General features: G+C 39.5%; 1 protein-coding gene across 1 annotated transcript; it reads left to right on the plus strand.

Moving 5' to 3' along the window:
• Positions 1 to 309: 309 nt before the first annotated feature.
• LOC139470492 (toll-like receptor 4) lies at positions 310 to 16,109 on the plus strand. Its single transcript, XM_071252898.1, has 5 exons — positions 310 to 562; positions 875 to 1,027; positions 2,156 to 2,172; positions 13,812 to 14,127; positions 15,208 to 16,109. The coding sequence occupies exons 1-5, from the start codon at positions 310 to 312 to the stop codon at positions 16,107 to 16,109; spliced, it is 1,641 nt and encodes a 546-aa protein (XP_071108999.1).
• Positions 16,110 to 18,531: the final 2,422 nt, after the last annotated feature.

The raw sequence follows: 18,531 nt of genomic DNA on the forward strand, positions 1-18,531 counted from the left end.
CAGATTCAATTGTTGCTTATTCTGAACTTGTGTATTTTCCTGAATTGCCGGATGTCTCAACATGGTGTTAAGGCCAGTTGTCTGTCGACAGTGGGTGTATTGCAAACGAAATCAAATCAGACCATGTGCAATGAACTAACTTTTTGTAGTAAACCACATGTACCAAGACTATTGCAACTATGTTGTGACATAGAACTGAATCCTGGCCCACGAGTACGTAGTCAGAAGGGACCAACTGAAAAGCAAACGAGACTCCCTTATCACACGAGTGTTGACAGCGATAATGACGAGCAAGGCGACATTGTTTCTATGTTCAGAGACATTAAGAAGGAAATACAGTCTTTAAACTCAAGGTTTGAGAGTTTCAGGGAAGAGTTCATGGACGAACAAATTCGTTTGAAAGAAGAAAATAAGGAACTTAAGACTAAACTTGAGAGGCTTGAAGTAAAGTTTGACAGATACGAAGCCCAGAGCAGAAGGAACAACATCATAATACATGGTCTTGAGGGCGTGGCCGGCGAGTCGTGGGACGACACAGAGAAGTTAGCCCGTGACTTCATGAGTGAGAAGCTTGGGGTGAAAGACGTAGATAAGTATTCAATTGAGCGAGCACATCGCTTGAATACTAAATCAAAAGTTAAACCTGTCATCGTTAAGTTTACCTTTTTTAAGGATAAAAGTTGCGTTTTGGATGCAGCCAAAACCAAACTCCGAGATGATAAATCGTTGAGAGTTGTAAATGATCTCACTGAGAGGATAAGAAATGTTCGATCAGAGCTGATACCGTTCATGGTTCAAGCCCGAAATGATGGTAAAAGGGCATACTTAACATATGACAAATTGGTTATATCTGATCAAGTATATGTTCTGGCAGATGATGGCAGTTCACTGAAACCAGTGGGTACCACCAGGCGAGTTCCTCACCCTGGTCGTAATGCTGGCACATATAGAGCTGCACAGGGAGTCCACGAGCTTCATGAGGTGCTTGAGAACCAACCCATGAGCCACAAGGTGGGACACTCCGGGGGTGAGCAGGAAACTTAGGGACTCGGCAGTGGTCTGGACCACAAACCCATAGTGGACACTGATTCCCGCTTTGGTAGTTGCCACATAGATATGTCAACTTGCCTACATATATGTTCATGGAACGTTCAAGGACTGCTAACAAAAATAAATGATACTAATTTTAAAAGTTTTCTTGAAGGGTTCGATATATTTTGCCTAATTGAAACAATGGTGTACAACGTTGATAAAATCCGTTATCTGTTTAATGATTATATCTGTCTCCCTGTCCCAGCAAAACGTATAAGTACATTTGGTAGATTTTCTGGTGGCGTAGCACTGTACATAAGAAAGACATATGCTCACTACTTCAAGAGAATTCACCCAGAATGGGAAAACTGTGTGTTTGTAAGCTTATTAGGCTGTAGAGAACCAGTTATTTTAGGAGGAATATATATACTGCCAGAAAATTCCCCATTGTATGAAAATCCTAAAGGTAATGGTATTGAAGAGCTTGATGATAAAATAGCTGCCATTAAGTCCGAACATGATAGTGACATAGACCTACTCCTATTTGGGGATTTGAACGCTCGAGTTGCACAGCAGGATGATTTTATTATTGAAAGTGAAGAAGATGTAGATTTGCTGAATCTAGGGGAAATGTATAGCTCTGATGTATTCTGTATGCCTAGAACTTCTCAGGATGAAAAAATAAAGAAGTTTGGTTTATCACTTCTTTACATCTGTAAACTTTGGGGTATCCATATAGTTAATGGAAGAAAGCTTTGGGATAGTGAGGGGTGTTTTACGTTTATCGGCTTTAATGGAATGAGCTTGATAGACTATTTTATAGCATCAACTACTATATTTGATCATATTACCCACATGTTTGTGCATAGTCGTACAGAGAGTGATCACTTACCAATATCATGCCATTTTAGTTATTGTCCAAATCAAATCCCTCAGTATCCCAAAGATAATGTACACACAACAAGTATCCCAAGATATATTTGGGAAGAAGGTGGAAAACAACAATTTAACGCCAATTTCTCTTCGGATAAAGTACAATCAATTATTCAGAAATTATCTAACTTAGTAAATGAGAACATAGATGAAGCTGCAGATGAATTAACAAATCTATTTTATGTTGCAGGATCTCATTTTGAGAAAGTAAGGAAAGTACAATCAGATGCATTTCAGGTTCATAATCAACCTCAGTGGTTCGATAATGAATGTTAATGTATTAAAGAAGTTGAAATACAACCGTTTGCACCTTCTTCGAACAACAAAAAGTCCCCTAAATTTGAGGTTGTACCTTGAGTCTAAAAGAAATTTTAGAAAATTATGTCATGAAAAACAAGAGTGTTTTAAGCAAAAAACGATTGAGTCCATAAATTCCGCCCTACTAAATAAAAACTGCCAAACTTTCTGGAGTAGTGTTAAACGTTTATTACAGTACCGCAGTCGAAAATCTGGGGTGCCACCGTCTGTATGGGTTACTTACTTTCATGAACTTTTAAATCCTGAACAAGTTTCTGATAATGAGTTTGATAAATCTGTGGCAGATTTTATCAGACATCATGATCCTCTGAATTGTGAGAAATGTAACGATACTGAGGTGCTTTCAGATATGATAACAGATGAGGAAATAAAACAAGTATTGAAAACTTTAAAATTAGGTAAGGCGCCTGGATCGGATGGAATACCACCCGAGTTTTATAAATATTGCATGAATATCGTCCCATACTTAAATATACTTTTCAATGCCATTTTAAAGACAGGGACTTTCCCTTGTGCCTGGAATATTGGCCTTATAATTCCTTTGTATAAATCTGGTGAGTCAACAAATCCTAACAATTATAGAGGAATATCCCTCTTAAATATAATGGGTAAAATATTTACTTCTGTTGTTGAACATAGACTTAGATACTGGGCTGAAATCAATGAGATGTTATCGGAATCCCAAGCTGGATTTAGAGAGGATCATTCAACAACTGATAATATTTTTGTTTTGCAGGCGTTGTGTCAAAAGTATTTAAGAAAACCAAAACATCGCTTTTATGCCGCCTTTATAGATTTTAGAAAGGCGTTCGATTTTGTTGATAGAAAGAAACTATTGTTTGTACTTCTCCAAAAAGGCGTTCATGGTAAAATGTATAAAGTTATTGAAAATATGTATAAAAATGTTTGTGCATGTGTGAAGATAAGTAATAGCAGATCGGATGTTTTTAACACCTCTTGTGGTGTAAGACAGGGCTGTATGTTGAGCCCATTATTGTTTATCCTTTTTATTAATCAATTAGTGTCTGAAATTGAGGCAAGTGAATGCCGGGGCATTTTTGTAAATGAAGTTATTGAAACAATTAAGCTGCTGCTCTTTGCAGATGATGTTGTCCTACTTGCAGACTCCGTGATAGAATTGCAAAGAAAATTAGATATATTAGAATTATTTTGCAAAAAATGGGCAATGGAGGTAAATATGGAAAAATCAAATATTATTGTTTTCAGAAACGGGGGGTATCTAAAAAAAGTGGAAAAATGGTTTTATAAATCTATGGAAATGCAAGCAACTTCACATTATAAATACCTGGGCATTATATTTTCTTCCAGGTTAATCTGGTCTAAAGCTTGTGAGACTATTTCATTACAAGCTAGAAAGTCATGTTTTCCGTTATTTCAACTTATGAAAACTTATCCAGATATATCTTTGAAGACAATTGTTGCTTTGTTTGATTCAAAAATTGCACCCATTCTATATTATGGCAGTGAAATTTGGGGATATACATACAGAGGATCTATAGAAAGAGTACAAAGTTTATATTTTAAAAGATTTTTGAAACTGGGAAAACAAGCGTCTTCAAGTGCCGTTTTGGGCGAAGTTGGCCGTTATAACTTATGTATAAATTATTTTAGCAGGTGTCTAAAATATTCGTGTAGACTTATTCGTATGAATCCGAAGCGTTACCCCTATGCCTGTTATAAAATGTTACAGTCACACGATGCGATTGGGGCTTTGAACTGGGTTTCACATGTCAGGATGTTGTTATTTCAAACAGGTTTTGGTTATGTCTGGATTGCTCAGGATTGTGGAAACACGAAGGGTTTCATAACTATGTTTAAACAGAGATGTGTAGATATGGAGATACAGAAATGGTTTCAAAAGATTACCAGCTCACATTTCCTGTCACATTATAATTCATACAAGTCATTACTAGCGCCAGAGATGTATATCACATCGGGTGTTTTAGATAAAGACTTGATCTGTGTATTAGCTAAGTTCCGCACTCTTTCGCATAGTTTGAAAATACAAAAACTGCGTTATAGTAAAAATAATGCGAAAACAAATGTTGATCAGCTGATGCTATACTGTGACCAGTGTGATGAATTAGTTGTAGAGGACGAGTACCATTTTGTACTAGTCTGTTCATACTATAAGCAAAGTAGAAACACATTTATTCCACAGTATTACCATAAACATCCTTCTCGTCAAAAATTAATTGAATTAATGTCCTCTACAACACATTCAACAATCAAAGGTCTTGCTTTGTACCTAAAGAGAAATTTGAAAAACACAAGAAACAAACAAACATAATTATGTAGTATGTATTACGTCACATATTATGGAAACATTGTAAATCAACTGTGTGAGATCCACTAATAAGTTAGATATAAATGTATTGTACTCTGGGCCACGAGGCCTCCAATACTGAAATAAAGAATCTTGAAAAAAATCTATTGTGTATTTAAACAGTAATGGCCACGTATTGTCTTCAGATAACACCCGTTCTTGAGCAGGTGAATCGATCAAAATCATGTGCACTATAGTGGCAAAAGTGTTTTTTTACGTTCAACTGGTCGCGTGGCCATAATACCGCACGTGTTTTGAGCCATACTTGTTAGCAGTCATTAACAAAAAGAGAAAAACACAATAAAACAAAAGTCTTTACGGCCATTTGTCATGCCACGCCTTTCAAATGTGCAACGTGAACGTGCCATCGGCATGTTGCAGACGGGAACGTCCGTAGCTGAAGTCGCAAGGACGATGGGTTGTAGTCGACGGACTGTTTATGATTTACAGACGCGTCTACAGCAAACGGGTACCACCGCTGATCGCCCTCGGCCAGGTCGACAACGTGTGACGTCACATGCAGAGGATCGTCAGATTGTCTTACGTCACCTCCGTAACCGATTTTTGACGGCTACATCAACCAGAAATGAACTGTTTAGGGGTAGACTGAGTGCGCAAACTGTTCGAAACCGTCTGAGAACTGCTCACCTTCAAGCACAGCGGCCATACTGCGGGCCGATTCTGACTCAATTACACAGACGTCAACGTCAATTGTGGGCACAGCGACATTTAGAGGAAATGGACTCAGAGGAATTGGAATCAAGTCGTCTTCAGTGATGAATCCCGATTTAATCTTCGATTTGCTGTTGGTAGGGCGAGGGTGTGGAGGCGCCGTCATGAACGTTACGCCCAGTGTTGTGTGCAGGATGTTGACAGGTTTCGAGGCGGAAGTGTCATGGTGTGGGGTGCTTTCTGTGGCAATGCACGTTCCAGGCTTCTTGTCATCCGTTGCGACCTCAACGCTGCTGCTTATCGCGACCAGGTACTGGCACCAGAACTTCTGCCTTTTATGGCAGCACATGGACCCGGTTTGATCTTCTAAAACGACAATGCCAGACCCCACACAGCAATTTTGACAAGCAATTTCCTTCAGAATGCGGGAGTCAACGTCATGGACTGGCCGTCAAGGTCTCCCGAACTCAATCCCATCGAACACGTCTGGGATGCTCTTGGCAGAAATCTGCGCACTCTCCAGAACCAACCACAGAATTTGCAAGATCTTGACACCATTTTGCAGCAACAATGGCGTCGTCTTCCCAATCATGTGTTCACAAGCATCACAAGGTCCATGCGGAAGCGTTGTGTGGCAGTTGTCAACGCACATGGTGGCCATACACGCTACTGAACTTGCGTGCCATCAGATTCTCGTGCTTGGGACTTATGATTTAAACTGTTGACGTTATTACCGAATACCGTTGGTGGTTGGAACAAATTATGGTTACCACCGTTAATTAAAATCCTTCTTTGGACATTAATGATTAAAAAATACCTTCTCTGATACATTTGTCCGTTGTTTATCATATATGGGATTACAGTAAAGTACGGTTATAACGAACACGCTTATAACGAACTGACGGATATAACGAACTTACTTTTTTTGGTCCCGTCTATTTTCTGTAGTTATGCTGTATATATGCTTATAACGAACTACGGTTATAACGAGCTAAAATTAGGCGTACCCTTGAGCTGTTATAACCGTAGTTTACTGTACTTTTAAAACTGTGAAGTTTTTAATTTGACTCAGTATACATTGCACCTATGTCGGGAATCGAACCCGGGCCTGCGGCGTGACGAGCGAACGCTTTAACCACTAGGCTACCGGACCGCCCCTTTTCATGTGATGGAAAAAATAACTAGACGTTTACCACTTTGGTGAAACCCACGAGGATGGGCATGGTGCTGATAAACATAGAAACAAGTCGGGGCGAATCGGGATTCGAACCCACAATCATAGGTTTCTGGCGTGCCCTGCACAAGTGATTGTGGCGCCATAGAAAACTGAGCCACCCGTGTCCCATGCCTTTTTCGACAGATGCGTCTTACACCATTGTTATATAATTGTATGATATGTGATATATGTAACCTCGCGTCCTCGTCTGCATACCAGCGGAATTGTGTTTTCAAGATACGACGATAGTTGGTATGACTACCACATCACAAACGCAGATCATGAAGGGAAGTCTCACGCAAGCTACATAGTGTTTGAAGCAACTTTGCTGTCTAGACAGATGAAATTTGATTTTTTATCTGCATGTATGTTTCACGCTTGATATGCAATGCAAATGATTTCAAAGCATGCGGTTCTACTTCATAGCGTTTTTCCACTCTTTTATACATTTTCTCATACCCTCTCATGCCACAAGGTCAAGTAGTCTCACCTTTCTCTCTACAATCTCTCTTCAACGACGTCATTGTTAAACTGGGTATTTGTGTATTGAGGTTGCCTGGTTGGGGCTGCTGTACGGATAGCTGTACCTTCTCCTCGCGATCCCAGCAAGGCACACTGATAATGATGTCTCTGAATATCTACATCATCTCCGCAATCACAGTAAGTACATGCACCCAACCTATTTATCATCAGCATGCACATATATGCACACTATGCAGTTGGTTTCAAAACAGATTTTAACTTATTTTGTGTGTAGCTGTGCTTTCCAACGTACATAGAAAGTAACCTAAGATCTTATAGTGTGTGTCCTGTCACTCGATAGATATTTGTTTCGAGATCGTCGGGGCATGGTGACCTGGGTTGTTTTGGGTGCATACAGTAAAGTACGGTTATAACGAACACGCTTATAACGAACTGGCGGATATAACGAACTTACTTTTTTGGTCCATTCTATTTGCTGTAGTTATGCTGTATATATGCTTATAACGAACTACGGTTATAACGAACTAAAATTAGGAGTCCCCTTGAGTTCGTTATAACCGTACTTTACTGTACTTACTTGCTGGTGTCCTGTTGCATCAGAAATAAAATATCGGATTACATTCACGTGTACATAAACAGTCGTGTGGTATACAATAAACTACGGTTATAACGAACACGTTTATAAGGAACTGACGGATATAACGAACTAACTTTTTAGTCCCAACTATTTGCTCTAGTTATGCTGTATATATGCTTCTAACGAATTACGGTTATAACGAACTCAAAGGGACTACTAATTTTAGTTCGTTTTACTGTATGTTAAATAGGCACCGTATATAGGAGAGGTGAGGTGAAATGGGTTTTTTATTATGAAATGGGTGCATGTACGTGTGTTTGTGTGGCCGCTTGTACTAGTCCGGACTGATGCCGATTTAAAGTGCTAGCTCACTGAGATACCATGCCGCAGATACATGCATATCCCACTCAGGCACAGTATACTGACTCCGAGCCGACCAGTCCTTGTTTTAGCTCACTGAGATACCATGCCGCAGATACATGCATATCCCACTCAGGCACAGTATACTGACTCCGAGCCGACCAGTCCTTGTTTTACGTCTGCTGCTACGAGTGCAGATATTCTCCTGCTTTTAAGTAAAGAAAGAAACGTTTAAGAAATATGTATATGTTTACCAGAGGGGGTGGGGGTGGGGGTGGGGGTGGGGGTGAGGATGGGGATGGGGGTGGGGTGCAGTTTTAATATTTCTGATCAGACATGTCTCCTGTAGTTGTCTCGGTATAATTGATCAATGCTTCTCAGCTCGGGGACTTCAGTTCTATAAATGTGAATGTACTGTGTTCTGGGGGTAGTGACACCATCCTGCACATAAAGATCAATATTGAATCATGTAACCATGTAATCATGGGGTATCATGCAGGAAGCAGAGGCACTGTAACTCCCCATGATCCCCAGCGAGGTGCCTAGCTTTGGTCACTGGTGGCCTATAGCCCATGTTTTAAAACTGTATATATTATATTGTTATGCTCAAATATGTTTCATAAATTGTTTCCAAATATAGTATGATCAAATATGTTTCATAAATTGTTTTAAAATATAACTTTGCATAAATAACTCAACTGTGACTATATGAACTTCGTCTCGTCGCTATATGGGTGAAATAATGCCGATGCGACGTTAAATTTTAACTCACTCACTCATATAATCGACTATGCTTTCAGCAGAGATTTCTTATGCATATGGAATGGGGTTTGTCGCTTTTTTGGTATTTTAGGAAAATAAATGAAACTGAAGATAAGGAAAATTTAGAATTAGAACATGAACTTAATTGCATTTCAGATTATTCTGATTTGATTTGCAAAACATCGACATGCTGATACTATTAAGACTTGAAATGAGAGATGTTTTGAACGTTTTCAGGATCTGTACATGTATGACATGCATGTCAGAATATTGTTCAACATAAAGGGAACGTGTTTGTACTTTTGTTCCCAGCACCAACATTAACTGATTTGCCACTTTGAAACAAAGATGCCAACCTGTTCAAAAACAGTAAAGAACACATCTCACGAATACAGCCTTCGTGTTCTCTGTCGTTCTTTGCACGTGCTTTACGGATTTTGGGAGATATTGGTGTTTTTCAGCAATTTTCTAAAACATTCTTTCCCAAATTATCGTGCAATTTCCGGGTATAAATTACGCACGGATCTGTTCCCTATCATTGGTTGCGATGATTAACACCAACGAACATGCCAAGACTGACCGCTGTCCAGAGGGAGAGAGCCATAGGTATGCTGCAGATGGGACCGACGCAGAGAGCGGTTGACAACAGCATCAACTGCTCCAAGATGACCATTACCAGACAGTTGGTTTCAAAACAGATTTTAACTTATCTGTCTAGCTGTGCTTTCCAACGTACATAGAAAATAACAAAAGGTCTTATAGTGTGTGTCCCGTCACACGATAGATATTTGTTTCGAGATCGTCGGGGCATGGTGACCTGGGTTGTTTGGGGTGCATACTTACTTGCTGGTGTCCTGTTGCATCAGAAATATACTATCGGATTACATTCACGGAGCTTTGCAATCCTCCCGGCTTCCTAGCACAACAAGTTGCCAGAGGCGAGTGGTATGAAACCTAATCTGTTTCATATTTACATTGTAGATCTATGCATAAAGATTCAGTGTGACAAAACACTCTCCACATGACTGTATGACAAGAGGGATGACTTACAGTAAAGTACGGTTAAAACGAACACGCTTATAACAAACTGACGGATATAACGAAGTTACTTTTTTGGTCCCGACTATTTGCTATAGTTATGCTGTATATATGCTTATAACGAACTACGGTTATAACGAACTAAAATTAGGAGTCCCCTTGAGTTCGTTATAACCGTAATTTACTGTATATCACTGGATGTCACCTTAACGTTGTGTACAAATCTCGAGATCTGGACATTGTACATTTATATTCCATTTACCATTACGATCGTCTAGTTGAAAATGATGATCATAGGTAAATACCTATTGATAATTAGCAAGTTAAACCACTTCTTTCAGCGACTTATGTGTACATAAACAGTCGTGTGGTATACAATAAACTACGGTTATAACGAACACGTTTATAACGAACTGAGGTATATAACGAACTAACTTTTTAGTCCCGACTATTTGCTGTAGTTATGCTGTATATATGCTTATAACGAATTACGGTTATAACGAACTCAAAGGGACTACTACTTTTAGTTTGTTATAACCGTAGTTTTCTGTATGTTAAATAGGCACCGTATATAGGAGAGGTGAGGTGAAATGGGGTTTAACGTCGCGTCCAAGATTATTGCACTTATATAGCGACGTGCATGTACGTGTGTGTGTTCGTTTGAGGAAAAGTACAGGAAGCGTTTAACAGTGTCCTGTTGTATTACATTTTTCAATTAATCTGAGTGAGTGAGTTAAAATTTAATTTCACATCGGCAGTATTTTAGTCACATCGTCAAGATGTCAATATCATGATGAGGTTGACCTCTATATTTGAAGTGTACATAAATTGTCAATGCAAAATACTAACAGAGCCAGATTATCCACTTAAACAGGTGCAAAGGTCCAGATAGCTGTGAAAATTATATGAATGAACCACAGAAAACAAGTGGACTTGATGACACCAGGAATTCGCGAGAAAGATAAGCATGCCCTGCCCTACCGAAGGTACCCGAGTTGAAAATACCCAAGCGTTGATGACGTGGACGTTGGAATGTTAAAATGTATTGAAAATATTGAAAATAATATATTGATATATAAACACATGTTCATGATATAGTAAGAACGAAAAGTGGCTTCGTTTGAATGCCCCGCATAGTGAATGTACTGTGTTCTGGGGGTAGTGACACCATCCTGCACATAAAGATCAATATTGAATCATGTAACCATGTAATCATGGGGTATCATGCAGGAAGCAGAGGTCCTGTAACTCCCCATAATCCCCAGCGAGGTGGCCTAGCTTTGGCATAGCCCATGTTTTATAACTGTATATATTATATTGTTATGCTCAAATATGTTTCATAAATTGTTTCCAAATATAGTATGATCAAATATGTTTCATAAATTGTTTTAAAATATAACTTTGCATAAATAACTCAACTGTGACTATATGAACTTCGTCTCGTCGCTACAAGGCTGAAAAAAGGCCGATGCGACCTTTAATTTTAACTCACTCACTCATATAATCGACTATGCTTTCAGCAGAGATTTCTTATGCATATGGAATGGGGTTTGTCGCTTTTTTTTGGTATTTTAGGAAAATACATGAAAGTGAAGATAAGAAAAATTTAGAATTAGAACATGAACTTAATTGCATTTCAGATTATTCTGATTTGATTTGCAAAGCATCGACATGCTGATACTATTAAGACTTGAAATGAGAGAAATTTTGAACGTTTTCAGGATCTGTACATGTATGACATGCATGTCAGAATATTGTTCAACATAAAGGGAACGTGTTTGTACTTTTATTCCCAGCACACTGGTGTGCCTATTGGCCGTTCCACTTTGAGCCTGATACAACATAATAGCTCACTTGAGCGAATTAACATTGTCACGTGCTAGGATAAAATGTTGATTTGAATTTTGGTGCCTTAAAACAATATTCCCATGTGGTCTGCATGTCTGTCGTTCAATTCCGCATTATATGAATCCTCGCTGAATACAATTCTTTCTTAGCATCATATTTATATAAACTGAGGGCCAAAAGAAACGTTACCAACATTAACTGATTTGCCACTTTGAAACAAAGATGCCAACCTGTTCAAAAACAGTAAAGAACACATCTCACGAATACAGCCTTCGTGTTCTCTGTCGTTCTTTGCACGTGCTTTGCGGATTTTGGGAGATATTAGTGCTTTTCAGCAATTTTTTAAAACATTCTTTTCCAAATTATCGTGCAATTTCCGGGTATAAATTACGCACGGATCTGTTCCCTATCATTGGTTGCGATGATTAACACCAACGAACATGCCAAGACTGACCGCTGTCCAGAGGGAGAGAGCCATAGGTATGCTGCAGATGGGACCGACACAGAGAGCGGTTGACAGCATCAACTGCTCCAAGATGACCATTACCAGACTGGTCGCACGTCTCCGACAGACTGGCAGAACCGCAGACAGACCACTGAGTGGCAGACCAAAGGTCACGACCCCGCAGGATGACCGCTTTTTACGGGTACTTCATCTGAGGAACAGATTTCTTACTGTGACGTCATCAGCTGCCAACATCGACGTGCCAGATTGACGTGGTGCAGGCAAACTCAGCGATGGCAACAAAGGGAATGGCGGCGACAAAGGGAATGGTGACGAGAGCAGGTTCCAACTCTTCAAACCTGATGGGCGTACGCGAATCGACGACGTGGTGTACGTACGGCTCCTTGTTGTGTCCTGGAGGTAGAACCTTACGGGGGCGGAAGTGTGATGGTCTGGGGCGGCATTTGCGGGGACGAGAAGACGGAACTTGTCATCATCGAAGGCAATCTGCCAGCACAACGGCTACATTGACAATATCTTACATTATCCAGCGTCAACAACAGACGGTGTTCCAACAAGATAACGTCACACCCCATAAAGCCCGTATTACTAGAGACTTCCTCAACGCCAACAACGTGACTGTCCTGCCGTGGCCAGCTCGATCACCAGATCTGTCACCCATAGAACATCTCTGGGACCAGCTGGGGCGTCGTCTTCGGAAACGTCAACATCCTCCCTTCATGAGACAAGCATTGATCGTTCCCCTCCGTGAGGAATGGATACCTGCAGTCGATGTGAGGACGCTTGTCTACTAAGTTAGACGCCGCATTCGAAGATGCATTGCCGCTCATGGAGGTCATATCCCGTATTGAACGGTCTGGACCGTCGTCACCTTAAAGTTGTAACCAATGTTGTTGATCGAATACTGGACGAATGGCCCCTTGTAAAGAAATGTCCCTGTTGGAGGTCAAGGACTTTGTTGTTGAATTAGTAAATTCGCATTCTACTGTTCTGAATGATGAATTTCTACAATACAATTATTGTTATTGCTGCTCCAAATTGTGTTGGTCATATTTTATCCTAGAAATATCGTTGGTAACGTTTCTTTTGGCCGTCAGTTTATATATGATTCAAAACATATTTTATAACTTATCACACTAGTATATCAGACTGTATCCCAAAAATAAATAGATGAAAGATAATCTCACAGTGCCACGAGCACACAGTCCCAAGAAAGTTGTATGGGCTGTTGCCTGAAATATCTTGTTAATGAAAATGTAAAACTTGAGATATATGTTCCCCCAAAACACCACACACACACTGCCATTTTTGTGATGGAGTCCAAATGAAAAGGCAATAGTTTTGTGTTCCAATGAGAGGGGGAAAGGCATAACTACTTCATTTTCGAGAACAGTGGAATGCTCTTTAGCTATGAGTTCCACGAGGGCGGCATTGCCTGGGGCGTACGGCTTTATCGAATTATAAAGAAATAAATTGTTAACTTGACCAATATACGCCGCTCGTGCATTGAAAAAAGCTGCACGTAACTAGGGTGCAGCTATGCATTTAATTATGACATAGTTCTGTTCACTGTCATTTTTCAGCGATACATGCACATTGTTTTAAACCTTCTTGAAACCTGTAATTTCAGATTTGCCTCACGGTGTCAGCTTCCTTGTCACACAACACTATTCTGAACGTGACATCACCAGGAAGGGGATGCTGCATTCTATCCACTGATCCTAATCATGGTGGTACCCTAGCTAATTGCACACACCAGGGCTTGCAAAACGTACCAACATGCCTACCAAGGAACACCACAACCCTCTTGCTGAGTCACAACAAACTCAAACTACCCAACCAAGCCTTTGTAAATGTCTCTTTTTTGAAGGTGCTGGATCTATCTTTCAACGACCTAAAGTATCTCAATGCAAATTCCTTCTATGAGTTGTCTGAGCTTGAAAGTCTCAATCTTGAATCAAATTATTTAAACTACGACAATGACACCTTACCACCAACACTCTTTAATCCTCTGAGCAGCTTGTTGAAGCTCAGCATTAATAACAACAGCAAAGGATCCCCTTACCCGGACGCCAGTCTGTCCAGTTTAACTTCACTTCAGTCATTACACATGGATGGTTCGCATTATGATTTTGGACAAGGATTTCGTAAACTTAAGAATCTTAGTAACCTAACACTTTCTGGTAGCAATGGATTTTGTAACATGCAAATACTACGAAATTCTACTTTCTCAAGTGTCCCCTTCCTGATATATGTTAACTTATCTAGCTGTGGAATAGTTGACGCTGAACATCTGACTTTTAGTCCAGTGAAGGGTCTTCACACTCTTGATGTTTCACAGAACCAAAATCTGGGATTTAGAAACTTTTCTAAGGCTTTCTTTGGACTTGGAGGTTCGGCAATAAAGGTGTTGAAGCTCAATTACTTATATCCATTCTTGGGATGTCACAAAGTGCAGAGACTTGACTTTCAGTACCTCAATACCACGAACCTAGAAGAACTTTTTATAGATGGTAATGGCATCATGACGTTTGAACCTGAATCAATTTCTTCTTTGCCCCAAACATTGAAACTTGTCTCTGCAAGAGCAAACCGATTTGTTTTTAGTTTCCAGCTTTTGGAGATTAAAAACCTTAAATCTCTGGAGATAATAGATGTCTCACTAATGAACCTTTGGCCTCTAACACGTTTCCTACTTGATAATTCCATTTCAGTACCTATACCAATGCCGCCCAAATTACACACTATCATAGCAGAGAACTGCTATGTTTCAGGGCAATGGCAAGATATTAGCCTGTCAAAGAACAATTTAAAACGGGTCGTTCTGAGGAACAATTTGATGGCGGTATTAATAAGTCATCTGGAAGGGGTAGAGGATCTTGAGTACCTTGACCTTTCATACAACATTCTTAAAGACATTGGCTCTGACGTGTTCCCTGTCAACAACTCGATTATGCATCTTAACTTGTCAAACAATTTCCTAAGTAATAGAATTCAAAGTGACAGTAAGGGAAACATGTTTCACCGTCTCCATCATGTAAAACAGTTGGACATTTCTGAAAATGTAATCACTTTCCTACAAAAAAATACCTTTAACGGGTTAAAGAGTGTTGAAATCTTAAAAATCCACAGTAATTTTCTCCAACATTTTGAAGCTACACTGAAACCAATGCCATTCCTTTACTATCTTGACCTCTCAAATAACAAGCTGCAGCGATTATCGACGGATACCACCAACGAACTTGACAAGTTTCCAAATGTGACTGTAAGTCTTCGTGGCAACCCGATACAGTGTTCTTGCAGAGCACTGGACTTCCTTAGGTGGATGAACGCCAATCAAAACAAGTTTAGTGGACTGTCAGAAATGGCCTGCGAGTATGATAATGGTTCCAGTATCTCAATGACAAAACTTCATCAGATTGTGGAGGAACTTACATCTGAATGTAGTCGTGCTAATGCTGCTTTGGGAATTGTCACGGCATCCTCTTGTGTATGTATTGTCTTGATCATTTGCATTGCCCTAGGTTATCGTCACCGCTGGAGTATTAGGTACATGTACTACATTGGTAGAAGAAGGTTCTGGAGACAACATCCAGTTGAGGAAGTGCTCCAGTATCAATATGATGTCTTTGTCTCCTATGCTGAATCTGACAGACACATTGTCATTCAGGAAATGATTCCTGAACTTGAAACCAAGGCAGGACTACGAATGTGTATCCACCACCGTGACTTTCTACCAGGGGAGGCCATTGCTTCCAACATAGTCAACGCCATTGACAAGAGTAGGAAGACCTTGATTGTTCTTTCTCCAGCCTTCCTGAAAAGTGACTGGTGTGTCTTTGAGTATCATATTGCCTTACAGTCAAGAGTGAACCGTAGACAGGACAATCTGTTGATTCTGATGTATCAACATGTTCCCGTGAAAGACATGCCTAGAGAAATGGCTGTGCTTCTCTCCAACAACTCCTATCTGGAATACAATACAGATGTGTATGGAAGAGATGCGTTTTGGCAGAACCTTGTGGAATCTGTCAAAACAGCTCAACCGTTGGAATGAGAACTGAAAGGTTGCAGCCATCGAACATCCAATTCATAACGTCTAGGGTTACAAAAACACAGCTCAGAATAATGTTTGAATAAATTGTTTGTTATGCGAGAACCTAATTAAAAATATTATCTTGCTGATGTTTGCAGAAAGGGAATTCCATTGTTTGTTTGTTTGTTGTTTAACGCCGCACTCAGCAATACTCCAGCTATATGACGACGGTCTGTAAATAATCGAGTCTTGATCAAACGATTCAGTGACTGATGTCATGATCATCGATCCATGCAATCAACTGGGATACGATGACATGCATCAACTAAGTCAGCGAGCCTGACCGTCTGTTCCTGATAGTCCCCTCTTCCAAGAAGCATGGGTTGCTGAAGGCCTATTCTAACCCGGATCTTCACGGCGCGGGGAATTGCATTGTAAGGTATTAAGGCCACGTGTTACGTTCGGCCCCCCAGGCTTTTAGAATGGATGTTTTCTTGTATCAGTAATGGGGACACGAATATAGTTGACTATGTTACAGCGTTTACTATCATGTTTAATATGGTTAAAAATTTACTTGTACTTTCGAGGCAGAAGCTGATCACCTTTCTGTTTGGTGTGATTTAAGGTTGCCAGATCACCCAAAACCTAATCAGTGTGGTCACATGTTGAATTTGTTGAAAAAAAGAAGATCGAAAGATAATGTTGGAAATTAACATGATCTATACATACAAGAAAGGCAGGATGTATTCTCTACTTAAAAGATATCAATCATTACTATTCCACACAGTTGTCAATATCTTTCATACTAAGGTACATGTAGTTCCTATTTTATTGTACGGCTCCAAATTCTGAGGTCTCGAGTTTAGACGTTTTTTAAATGTTATTTTTGTGTATCTAAAACAGTTTCAAATACTACTGTGCTTGGAGAGGTTGGAAAGCATTATTTGTGTGTAAACTATTTTACACGTTGCATCAAGTAGTGGTGTAGATTTGTATCTATTGATCGAAAACGATATCCACGTGCGTGTTATGACATGCTGAAAGTATTTGATGAATATAGTAAAATAACTTGTGTATCCAAAATCAGAAAGTTACAATTTCACACTGAGTTTATTATACGTTATATTCATCATTTTGTTTGTAATGTTTGTACAGTTCCAATTTTGCCATGCCAAATTAAAGTTTCTACTAACTCAACGTATCTAAATGCTACTGTTATAGAACAATTCTTGAACCTGAAACATGTATTCCATCTTAGTGATGGGAAGAATCTTAACCGAATGATATGTAACTTTCGCTGTTTGTCACACAAATAGAAACTTCAACAATGTCGCTATCTTCCTTCATTGGATATCAATTCATTCATTTGTAGAAGGTGCAATTTGCAACTTGTAGAAGATAAATATCACTTCCTTCGTGATTGTCCTTTTATTGCAGTTACTCGAAAAAGTTTATTGAAACATACTTCTATATCTATCCCACTGTCAGTTAATATCTTCGGAACATGTCAAACATATTGAAGGGCTAGGAACGTATTTAAAAAGAAACATATAACAAAAAAAGATACATATGTATGTAACAAATGTTGCTACGTTCTATTTTTAAAGGAATGTTGCTGCGCACATTATTATTAGTCTTATTGTATTTAGTATTATGGGCTAACGAGGCCGGACATTGTAAATAAAATTTGTCCTTTATCAGACTTTTTGTATGAACAGTATTTAGTAAGTATCTTTTAACTAATATTCCAATGATCAGGTTTATGTGTGGGTGTTGCAGGCGTTTAAATCCCGGCCATCTTGCATTAGCTCACAGGCTGTCCCGGGGAGTTGAGAATGAAATTCGAGTGTACGCTGCCCAGTGCAGGGTCATAATGTTGTCGAGCTGTGAGGTAGGCACTATATGTAAGTACTTATAATCACAGATTTGTCCCAATCCTTGATCTGTTACCTCCATAAACATGATATTGGTGTGAACGACCATGACACAACAGAAATATTGTGCAAAGGTGTTTTAAAATCATCGCACTAACTCTTAATCCTGTAAGTTTATCAAGATCTTGTTCATGTTTGTAAGTAAGTAAAACTGTATACCTTTAAGTTACACGTGTGTGATTGACTACTGATAACTATAAATTCACAGGCGGCCCACTCGTCGAAAGCGCCTATATTTGCTGTGTAGTGCTACGTTCATTAGGCAATCTCGGGGTTGAATCCCCGTTATCTTTCCTCGTGAGTTTCATTAAAGGGATAAACTTCTGAAACCCGACTCACTCACTCACTCACTCCTATCGGTAAAAACATTATGTTATCAATTTAACCCGAATCCATTCATTTTGTAAATAATGAGTACCACTTTCATTGCGGTTATATACTGCACGACAACGTTATTGCTTTCTTAAACATTAAATGCCTGTGTGTTCTTTTCGCATTGGTTTGCATGT

Source organism: Haliotis cracherodii, unplaced genomic scaffold, assembly GCF_022045235.1.
Source record: "Haliotis cracherodii isolate W230 unplaced genomic scaffold, xgHalCrac1.p SCAF_20, whole genome shotgun sequence".
In the NCBI taxonomy this organism is placed as follows: Eukaryota; Metazoa; Mollusca; class Gastropoda; order Lepetellida; family Haliotidae; genus Haliotis; species Haliotis cracherodii.

Excerpts from the sequence above, each read along its gene's own strand:
- LOC139470492 (XM_071252898.1), top strand. The coding sequence starts at position 310 with ATGTTCAGAGACATTAAGAAGGAAATACAGTCTTTAAACTCAAGGTTT. Across the intron at positions 563-874 it reads GTTAGCCCGTGACTTCATGA|ATGATGGCAGTTCACTGAAA; the intron begins GTGAGAAGCTTG and ends ATGTTCTGGCAG. Across the intron at positions 14,128-15,207 it reads ATCCCCTTACCCGGACGCCA|CTACACTGAAACCAATGCCA; the intron begins GTCTGTCCAGTT and ends AACATTTTGAAG.